Source organism: Diabrotica undecimpunctata, chromosome 9 (genome assembly GCF_040954645.1).
Source record: "Diabrotica undecimpunctata isolate CICGRU chromosome 9, icDiaUnde3, whole genome shotgun sequence".
Taxonomy (NCBI): domain Eukaryota; kingdom Metazoa; phylum Arthropoda; class Insecta; order Coleoptera; family Chrysomelidae; genus Diabrotica; species Diabrotica undecimpunctata.
In genome coordinates this window covers 98,339,246-98,351,058 of record NC_092811.1, presented here as the reverse complement: position 1 = coordinate 98,351,058, position 11,813 = coordinate 98,339,246, and the positions used below count along the sequence as shown (strand labels likewise).

At 35.2% G+C, this 11,813-nt stretch overlaps 2 protein-coding genes across 2 annotated transcripts in view; both read left to right on the top strand.

Annotated features, from left to right (window-relative positions):
* Positions 1 to 2,005: 2,005 nt before the first annotated feature.
* On the top strand, positions 2,006 to 2,440 carry LOC140451256 (uncharacterized). The gene has a single exon (XM_072544994.1). It carries the CDS (start codon positions 2,006 to 2,008, stop codon positions 2,438 to 2,440), a length of 435 nt encoding a protein of 144 aa, XP_072401095.1.
* A 5,687-nt stretch (positions 2,441 to 8,127) lies between these two features.
* Iyd (Iodotyrosine deiodinase) overlaps positions 8,128 to 11,813 on the top strand; it is a 46,291-nt gene continuing 42,605 nt past the window's right edge. The window contains exon 1 of the mRNA XM_072543861.1: positions 8,128 to 8,468. Within this exon, the coding sequence (XP_072399962.1) occupies positions 8,255 to 8,468 (214 nt within the window). The 5' untranslated portion in view covers positions 8,128 to 8,254. The remainder of the gene's footprint in view (positions 8,469 to 11,813) is intronic.

Here is an 11,813-nt window from a genome sequence, read left to right as displayed (position 1 = left end):
CATTTCAATCACGTTTCGACTAGATGCCGGTTTGTCGGTTTGTCTACGATGTTGACCAATAAATAATTTAAACAACTTCGTCATACTTATGGATGTTAATAGACTATGATGAACACCGACGACAGTGCTGATTATATTTTTTTACTGAATTCTTTTTCTTGAAAGCGGTTTCTTTATCCAAAACGTTTCATTTTTACCGAACCACACGTCTTGTAGGTCGTTAATCTCGATAATTTCCTCATCGTCATTGGAATCGCTGGTAATCACATCCCTTTCTTCTATGATAGTTTCTATGTTTGCCTCCATTTTTAAGCTATCATCAATGAGTTCCACACCCAAGTAGTCGTCCACACAGTTTTTATATTCTTTTAAAAGTGATAGCATTTATTAGGTTTGAATAATTACAAACTTCGCAGTCATACTCAGTAATAGTTTGTTTATTTTACTCACAAAAATTATAAGCAGCTTCTGCCAACTGCAAAATTTTTCTTGATCTTGAAGAAAAATATGTCGCCTGAAATTATTATTTCAGGTATCAGTAAAAATAAATCCACCCTCCTTTCTTCGAAAATGTATAGGTACACTGGGCAGGAAATCAGAAGATTAGTATTGTTTTCACTAATGATCCTTTGAATGAATGAATAGTAACTCGACCTATTGTAAATACCAAATTATTTTAGATCATTTATGCAATCATTCAAATCTTATATCTATTTGAATCAGAAAATAGCTTAAACAGGTATCTTTCTAAGAATTTTTCCTAAAATTATTTGGTATTTACTATAAATGCAAAACTGCATAAGTAATAGGAAATGGTAATTTAAATAAAATAAGTCATTAATTTAACCCTCTAATGCATACAACCGCCTTGAGGCGGACTTTGATGAAAGTCATATTAAATGAACGGGTAAAATTCTGGTTGCATACTTACTTAAAACTGTATAGTGGATGGCTTGTTTTATATGATAGCGATGTCCGTAGTTTCATATCTGTCACAGAGCAGCCGAGGCGGTTGCTCTCTTACATATCTCTGGGTTAGTTATATGAGTCCGCCTGTAAAGCCTATGCCTGTAGGCATAGACTTTACTACGCATTCTGGCGTAGTAAAAATTTATTCGATGGTTTATTGCCAAAGCGTTGTGAGATGTGGTACAGTACATTTTTTTTTCAGATATGGCACAACGGGGTTTCAGGTTTCAGACTGTCTGAAATGACTGATGCAGAAATCTGGGAGATGTTGGATCATATACCTGCTGCTGACGCTGAAGCAACAGATGTTGGGAGTCTGATTGTAACAATAATTTAGCTGATCCTGTTCCTGAGGATGCTGCTGATTTAAGCGCTGATGAAATTGAATCGGATAGTGCAGCTTCAACAGTTGCCCAGAGAATTCCAGAGCAATCCAATACAGATCAACTAGGGGTATCAGAGGTGTCGCAAGCACCAAGTGTATCTGGGGAAATTCCAGTGCAAGGAGCCTAACAACCTTTTCGGCGACAGAAACGTCCTCGAACGCCAGAAATAATTGATTCAACAATATATGCCCAACAAGCCACATAAGTGGGGCTTCAACTTTTTTTGCCTTTGTGACACTTCTGGATTTTCGTATTCATTCGAAATTTACACTGGTGCAGGAAACAACATAATCTTGGACGACACTCCAGATCTTGGGGCTGCCTCGAATGTTGTGGTTCGCGTATCAAAGCACATTCCAAATTTCGTAAATCACATTTTAAACTTTGACAATTTGTATACGTTTTTGGGAGTGCTTACCTATCTCCGAAGTAGAGGAACATACAGCTTGGGAACAGTGAGAAGAAACAGAGTACCCAATTGCAAATTATCGACCGACGCAGATTTGCAACAGAAGAAAGTTATCCGTGGCTGTTCAGAAGAATTTGTTGGTAACGCATATGGTATAGATATTACATCTGTATTGTGAAACGATACAAAATATGTGCGACTTTTGTGACTTATGTTGGTGTAAAACCATTTGCATCCAAAAATGATGCAGTCCCAAAAAATTAGAGCGTACATTCCCAAAAAAATAGACGATGGGACAGAAAAAAAAAGAGTTCACGATGAAATGGATTGCCTACAGATCATCAAAGAATATATTCGGCATATGAGAGGTGTTGATTCGATGTATGGACTATTGGTTCGGTATTGCATTCATATGACGACCAGAAAATGGAATAATCGTATTTTTTATCACCTCATAGATGTGGCGGTGATCAACGCTTACCTACTGTATCACAGGATTCATACCAAAAAAGAAAAAACTGAGTTTCCAGTGTTTAGAACACAAGTAGCTGAATCGCTCTGCTTGTGTGACATGGCTCCAGTTAAACGACCTGTTGGCCGACCTTCCAGTTGTTCACCTAAAACCACTGCAAGAGCACCAAAGAGAGCATATCTTCCGACGGAGGATATCCGTTAAGATCAAATAGGCCAATGGTGTGTATTTCGGGATCCTACTGGTAAAAAACAGTGCAAATTTCCAAAATTCACATCCGAAACCCAAGCATATTGTATAAAATGGAATTTATCTTTATGTAATTTAACCACAAAAACATGTTTTTACGATTTTCAGAATAAACAATAATTTCAATATGTTTTTATTTGCTTAATTTGATAACTAAAATAAATGAAATGCTGTTACCTTCATGCATGGTTACTGCACAAGTCCGCCTCAAGGCGGATGTCTGTTTTTTCCTTTTAGATGTACACCTGGCAGTACAAGCCAGGTGCAAAATCTAACTTTACTGAATTTTTCAGCTCGAACAAAAATTGATGCATTAGAGGTTTAAGAAATAAATATATTACAAACAAATCTCTATTTTTTAAAAACACTAAACAGATTCGGGGTTGTTGTTTTTTAAGCGTATAGAACAAAAAACAATGTGCTACGAGGACAACCTCGTAAGTACAATAAAAACAAAAATATTAACGAAAATATGTAAGCTTTGTGTTAGTAAGGTTAAACATGCTACGAGAAAACAGATTCAGAACCTCTTTAAACCGGTATGGGCCTAGTGTTACAAAATATGTTAAGTTATAATCTTGTGACGAAAAAGCTAATTTCGACGTACCCCATATAACGGTTGCATCTCTCATAATAATTACTCATACACCAGAATGTTCGAGATGTAGCAACCGAAGAGCGAGGCGTTCCTACAAGCGAGAATAGAGGTGGAAAAAAATTAAACAGTGACTTTTGAAAAGACTTTTGAACTTTTGAAAAGTATTGTTCGTCGGAAACATCTGCGTAGTTCGGTAGTGATCTTCGTAAGAAAAAACATGTTATACTTTCTTTTAAGTAACTTTTTAAAAAAGTAATAAACTAATAAACATTAAAAAAGTACGTGTGTGACTGAATAAAGATGCGGCTTGTAGAACTATCGGTAAAACGGTTACGTGAACAAATAGAAGAATGAGATGAAGACTACAGCGGGTCCAAGAAGATCCTTCAGTAACGACTGAGAGATGTCAACAAGAATAGAGATGACCCAGATACATTCTATTTTCAACCAGCAGAAGAAGCAGTCTTAACGAAAATTGAACAAACTTCTAGAATAAATGATAATAAATTCTAAAATGTTTCTCAAATGTTTTAAGAAACTTCTAGAATGAATGATGATAAATTCGAGAACGTTCTGAAATTACTTAAGAAACTTCGAGAAAGAATGATAAAAGATTTCATGAAACTTCTCAATTTATTCAACAAGCAGCTAGACAAAACTACGAGAAATTTAAAAATGTTTCTAGAAGATTCTACGAGACTTCTTAAATAATTAAAGAAGTATGTAGAGAGAACAATGATAAATTTGAAAAAGCTTCTATAATATTTGATGATTCAGAAAAATGTAGTTAGAAGAGAAAATAAAACAATAGAGAGCATGATAACCAACACTAAAGCGCTACCAACAATCAATGCAGTAGTTTTAGATCCTGTAGTGGAAGAAGGATCAACGAGAGACGAAGCAATACGTCATATGAGATTCAAATTGCCACCATTTGATGGGAAGTCTCCTTGGTCCATATACCTTAGATAATTTGAAGCTATTGGGACAACCAATTATTGTACCGAACATGAAAAGGCTGTTTCCTTGACTGCTGCTTTACGAGGTGATGCTGTGGATATCCTAAGATAGACTACTAAGGGTCAAGAAAAATGTTACCAGACCTTATTCACTCCACTAGACAAAATATACGGAGATGCCCATATACAACAAGTCTTCAAAGCACAACTAAGAAGTAGAATTCAACGAGCAAGTGAAAATTTGCAAGAGTTCGAAGCAGATGTTGCTCGTATAGTGCGATTGGCTTATCAGAAGGCACCAGACAACATTTTGAAAGAAATTGCTGTAAATAACTTTGTCAGTGGGTTGAAATACAGTTCATTACAGAAAGATTTACTACTAGCAAGACCGAAAGTTTTAGATGACATGAAACAACTAGTTAAGCTTCGGAAAGAGTCGGAAAAGTAGAACAAAATGAACACAGGGCTGGAAGAATTCACTTAGGTGCTGATGACCTTTCGAGATAGCCATACAGTGCAAATTGTAATCACTGTATTAAATTAGAGGAATGAATTTGCCCTGTGACACGAACCACCGTCATTATTGATCAATAGCAGCCTCAACAGCTACAATACGCCCAAGCAGATAATCCATGCATAAAAAGAGTATTGGATTGGATGTGTTGAGATCAGTGCATATAGTCCAGAAGTCAAGTCGTCCTGAAGCCAATGAAATTACCTGAGACTATGGAAATGTGAACTGTGTGCAACCAGTAATAGTCCAGCTGGTAAAAAGAGGGCGCCCATGAAACAGTACTTTGGTGGTAGTCTTATGGAAAGAGTAGCAATCGACATTGCAGGTCAATTTCCAGAAACGAATGATGGAAATGAATAAATCCTGACTGAGGCCTACGCGATATCAAATCAAGAAGCTGCTACCGTTGCAGAGGTATTTTTTAAAGAATTCTTCAGCCAATCGTTTGTAAATTAATTGGTGTCAATAAGACCAGAACGACACCACTGCATCCTCAATCAGATGAAATAGTCAAGACAATGGACGGAACGATGGGTAAACACCTGTCCAAAGTTGTGTCCGAACATGAAAGAGATTGGGACCAGCACATTCATTTATTCCTTATGGCCTACCGCTCTGCCGTGAATGAAACTGCAGGCCAGACCCCAACTTGCCTGATGTTGGGTCGGGAAGTTCATTTGCACTTCGAGAATAAGTTGCAAGCAAAGAATATGTGGACCGCCTGAAGTTAAGAAGGAACAACATTCATGAACTTGGCCGAAAAGACATTGAGGTAGCCAGTGAAATAATGGAAGATCAATGTGATTCTCGATGCAATAATGAAAGCTTTGAAGTAGGTGATCTTGTGTGGCATTATAATCCACACCATCGTCGAAGCTTGTCTCCTAAACTGCAAAGATAATGGGAACGTCCGTATGAAATTAAAAAGATAATAAATGACGTAATATACCAAATTAAGAAGTTGCCAAAAGATAAACCAAAAATTCTTCATATAAATCATGTTGCATCATATGCTGGCTCAAATGAAAGGAAACAAGAACGAATCCGTCAACCTGAGATCAAAGAGAACTAATTGGAAAAGTATTTAGTATTTATTTACATATTTTACATTCAATATTTTTATTACTGTATTATAATATGATCTTATTTAATGGTATATTCTAACTACTTATTTACTTTAAAAGATTACAGTATATTATTGTTTCTTTTATTCAGTAAAATCTCATTGTCAAACTGGCTAACACATGTAATGTTTTAAGTTCAAAGAAATTGACTTGTCTTTGTTATTTGACCTCGCAAATCTCAGAAACTGTTACACAATATCATATTTCTGTGACCATTTAGTTAAAATTATTGTCTTTTAAAAGCGCCTTACAATAGCGATGATTTATGGGGGTGCATTTGTCCCGGGAACCTACAGACCACCTAAGAATGGTCGTAAGAGGGTTTTCTGCCTATCTCAAGATACTTTAAGTCGAGACAGCGTACGGAATCCATCTCCAGTTTATCGGTCACGTCGATGCTATTATTCTACTGCTTGCTACAATAAATATACTATATTTAAAAGGTAAGTGTTTTTTCTTTGTATAGATAACAGCAATGACTTACGCCAGCTATTTTTCGTAATATTTAAATTAATTGCTAATTTATTCACAATCAAGATATTGCATTTTTCTTCGTTGTTATTCTAAATCATTTAACTAGCGACCTCTAAGTTTTACACAAAACAATGACCGACGACCAAGTTTTAATGACATTATATCAAATTCGGCGTGACCACAGAAGTTCATGGCAACACTTGAAATAGAGCACACAACATCCGAAGACATACAAATCCGACGAGGAGTGAGACAGGGTTGCGTCTTATCACTGCTACTCTTTAATTTGTATTCGGAGTCTATATTCAGAGAAGCATTAGACGAGGTCCAAGGCGGAATTAAGATTAACGGAATCAGCATAGACAACATCAGATATGCTGATGATACCGTCTTAATAGCAAGCAACGCACAAGAACTACAAAATATAATAAATGCGGTAGTTCACCACAGCGAAATGTTCGGTTTACATCTAAACGTTTCCAAAACTAAAACTATAGTATTTTCAAAGACACCAATAAACGTACAGGTGTATGCCAAGGATCAAATAATAGAACAGGTAAATTCCATAAAATATTTGGGAACAAATATCAATAGTCAGTGTAATCCAAAAAAAGAAATCCTATCAAGAATCGAACAAGCAAGGAAAACATTCATGAGCATTAAAACATTTTTTACAAGATCAGACCTTAGTCTACAGCTTAGTCTTACTGTATGGCTGTGAAAGTTGGACAATGGACTCTGAAATAGAAAAAAGAATAGATGCCTTTGAGATGTATATATACAGACGAATGATGAGGATTCCATGGGCACAAAGAGTTACTAATGTTGAGGTACTTCGTCGCATGTGTAAACAAAAAGAATTACTAAGAATAATCAAAGATATGAAGATGCAATACTTAGGTCATGTGCTGAGAGGCGAAAGATATGAATTACTTCAAGTTATACTGGAAGGAAAAGTACAAGGCAAAAGATCAGTACTCGTGGCTGAAAGACCTGAGGAGATGGTTCGACCGCTCATCCGCAGAGATCTTTCGCGCAGCAGTTTCCAAAACTACAATTGCCATTTGGATCTCCAACCTTCGAAAGGAGACGGCGCAATGAGAAGAAGAAGACAGAAGTTCAGTAGGATCTTTTGAGTGTTTCAAAAATCAGTATTCTAAAGTTGGATGACCACTATGATTAGAAGATAATCCTCGATATTTGCTGTATATGGTGACTAGGAAGTCTTATAGAGACAAGACGAGCTACGAGGACATAATGGCGTGCTCTAACTAATTTGAAGAAAATCGTGTGCAATTATTACATCAAACATATGGCTATACCAAAAATAGGATATGTACTGAAGGGTTTGGATTAGAAGATTGTGAGAAGCATGCTTGTATTACAGAATTACTGTATATTGCATTAACCCGAACAGATCGTGTCCTTCAAAATCAGTAGACTGTTATTTCTTATTGGGAGGTTCATGCAGAGCTGGAGACTCCTGTAGATTCCGCCATCCTAAGCCTACATATAGAGATGCTGATCAGGGCGCTCAGATCTAAGAGGGGAGTTAGTTGATAAGATATTATCGTACTGTAAGCTTAAAAATAAATAGTCTCAAATAAATTAGAACTGCTCATTTTATTTTAAAACACGTTACAATATTTATAAGGGCAACCCCATATAAAATAGAGTAATGACTATATTAATAAAAGGAATAATAAATATTCGTTGTGATAATCTAAACAAATAACTATAATGATAATATATAATATTTGAACTTGAAACTTATATCAAGAATACAGAAAAACAAATCAATTTTTAATATGTTAAATATAGTGTTCACTCTGTAGGTACATATATCGAACTATTTTACCACTCCAGTTGACATTAAATTCATTTTCTTTTTGTACAAACATCGATTTATTTATGGTCACAACACGCATATACCATAAAAGCAGTCATTATTAAAATAAGGGACGCTCCTTTCCCTCCCTTTTACCACACATTACAGTAAATGTTACATAGACACTCTTGAAACTTTTTTTTACATACGATTTAAAAATATATGAATCTAGGTTATTAGTCGAAGAATATAGGTCGAATATAGCGATATCAATGTTATATACTGCAAAATCGTCAAGTGATCTCACAGTCACCGACCTCGTCCGAGATATCAAAATGTTTTTCGAATTGTACTGGCAATATTTTGTGATGGGTTTGATCCTTTATATAGTAGTAAGGGGTGGGTACGTATTTTTCAATAAACAGCAGAAAAAGGACAAAACGGGGATGGAGAAGAAAGATGATGATTGTAGATCTTCGTTTGAGCGTAAGTAGAATATTTTCGTATGCTACTAAATAATTGCGAATTTTTATATACATATTTTTAAAATCGGTTGTTTTTGACACGCATAGTTTAATACATTTGTAGTAATTCGTCAGCGAATACAAAGCCTAAAGGAAAATTTTTAAAAGTGTTTTTTTAAATAAATCATATTTTTAATATTTTTGGAATCATAGTTATCAGTTTAGAAGGTAAAATTGACAAGCTAGGAAGTACAATTTTTAGGTAAAGTAATTATTTAAATCATCTATATTTTAAACCATTAAATTTGGGCAAACTTCGATCGATGTAGATCACACCCTTGTAGGTGTGTAAAATTGATTGGGAAATGTTTTTTGAGAAGAGAATTTGTGCGACAAATAATCCATTGATACTAAATATTGATGGTTCTGGCGCTTAATTCTTCTTCTTCTTTCTTTCTTTTTATGTAGACATGACTCTGTCTGTTTTTCAATGTACCTTCAGTAAGTTGTCGTTCCATCGTTTTCGTAGTTTTCCTACTGATCTTTCTATTGGGGAGCCGTCTCTTGCCGTCTTTACTACTCTATTTGTTGTCATTTAGCTTATATGATCGTTCCATTTTACTCTTCTATTTCTTATTCAGTTCTTCATGTTTTCCACCTTGCATCTACGTCGTATATCTGCACTTTTAGCTCTGTCTCACAGTGTCTTACCATAAATTTTTCCAAGTGTTTTCATCTCTGCTGTTTCTAACATTCTTTTTTTCCTCTCTGTGTCAGGTCGGGTATCTGCCGCGTAAGTCATTATTGGTCTGATGACTCTTTTGCAAATTCTGCCTTTCATTTCTTTCCCGATATTTTTATTTATCCGTATTGTTTCATTTAGGCAACCTGCGGCTCTGTTTGCTCTATTCACTTGATCTTCCACTTCAGTTTCGAGCTTTCCATAGCTAGATAATGTGATGCCTATAGATATGTATTCTTTAACCTAAAGTTTATTTATTGTTTATTTTGCTCACTATTTTTTACCATATGTATGTCAAATGAAAGCCATGAACTAGCGGATCAAGTGAAGTATGTCCTCCAATTTTGAGTGATTCCTAAGATAATCGGAAAATGCCTTTAGTTACTCGATAAGATAATATAATGCGTTTACAATAATTGTATCCAATATGCAATTATTGCATCCATTTGTTATTTAGTTGCCAATGCCATAATAATTGGCTTCAAATGCCTTCTCGAAATTAATCAAATATGCATAGTTGACATCCCTAGCTCTCTGTATTAGAATTAGCAAACTTAAAAGTGCTTCCCTCGTTCACAGTCCTGCTCTGAATCCAAATTAAACTTCACTTAGGTGTTTTCTAATTTCGTATATATGCGCGAGTGAATGATAGTAAAGAGTACTTTAAGTACATGGCTCATCAAATTAATTAATCTATGTTCTTCACATTTCCTAGCGTTGGCTTTTTGGGAAGTGAAATGAATATTGATAGTAGTTAGTTTTTTGGTAAGTGACCAGTCTCATATATGTTGTTGAACACCTTCGTAAGAGTTGTGAGTTGGAGTGCCTCTAATTCTTAATTTACTTAATGGCCATAGTTACTTCTTAGTTTGTTACTTCTGGGCCGAAGACATTGTCTATTTCAGTCGGTCTTCTTTCTGTACCTTCGAAGAATAATACTTGCATGCATTCTTTGCATGTTCTTAATTTATCTTCAATTGTAGTCAAAATCTGGACTTCTATGTCTCAACTATGCCTGTATTGCGTTTTGGTCTGGTGTTCTTAATCTCTTTGTGCAAATGGAAATCGTCATGTTTGCGTTGTAGTGTTTCAATTCCCGTACATTTTCAGCCATGTTTTCCATCATCTGCAATATTTTATGTGTCGCGCATTCTTGCTTCTTTTCTTTTTTTTTATTTAAGATATTAATGCGAAGGTATGGTGATAGATGTCTTCATTTCGTTTCATTGTTATTCTAGGCTGCTAGTAGTGTTTTTAACTACTTTCGCAAAATTCTTATTAAGCTCTATTTTTACCTTTTCCTAAAAGTTGTTTTCTTTCAGTAGTTTTATATGTATTTTGGGAGTCATTTTCTTATGAATTATTTTAAGTCGTTAATATGTCGTGATGTTGATATTTCCAAACAATTTAGACTATGATACGAAAAGACATCTGCGCATGTATATGTTTTTGCTGAGGTGATAGAATTTCGAGATCTTTTGTTTACGTTGATAAAATCAATTTGGTATCTTATCATTGTACCTGGGGTATCACTAGGTGCTGTCCATGTATAACTTGGATGTAGTTTTAAAAATGTATTCGTTACAACCATATCCGTCTCTTGGCAGAATTGGATCAGCCTTTCTCCTTTTTCGTTTCCTGTGCCAAGATGATATCACACACAACATTCTCGACTGTATCTTGTCCTATTTTGGCATTAAAATCGTCCAAAGTTAGTTTGTGTTTTTTGTCAGTTTAAGAGAGTATTCTAGAGTTTGATAGACATTTTCTATTTCATCTTGTGTAGATTCGGGTATCAGTGCGTGGACCTGAATGATGCTTATATTAGAGGAAGTTGAGTTAATCTTCAATAAAACAAGTCTTTCTGATATGAGCGTAAATCCTATCACTGCTTTAGCTATTTCTAGACTACCTATGTATGTTGAATATAAAAATAGTTAAAATGTTACTTTTGAAGTTGCAATGAATGCCTCAAAAATGTTAATATCTAAAAACGTTTATATGTTCTATTTTTATTTATATCTGCTGGAACACCTTCTGTAGAGCAAGTTGTTTTTTTGTTTTTATTTATTATTGAAACTATTCACCGCATTTAACGAAGTGTATATATCATTTCCCAGATATTCTTCTCGTTCTTGTTCAGTAATTTTTGATAGAAGTCTCGATCCACATTGGTGATTTTATAAAGTTCATAGGTCTTCTTCTTCACGTGCCATCTCCTCTAAGAAGGTTGGCAACCATCATGGCAATTCGCACTTTCGACGCCGCTGCTCTAAAGAGGTCAGCAGAAGTGCAGTTAAACCAAGTTCTTAAATTATTTAACCAGGAGATGCGTCTTCTTCCGCGACTCCTTCTACCCTGTATTCTTCCTTGCATTATTAATTGCAACAAGTTATAACGCTCGCCCCCTCATGACATGTCCCAGATATTGCAATTTTCTGACTTTAATTGTATTTAAAACCTCTTTATCTTTTCCCATTCTTCTCAACACCTCGACATTCGTGACTCTATCCACCCAACTTATTCTTAATATCCTCCTGTAGGCCCATAACTCGAAAGCTTCCAATCTGTCCGAAACATCTTTCTTTAAAGTCCAAGCCTCTAACCCATCAAATAATACGGAGA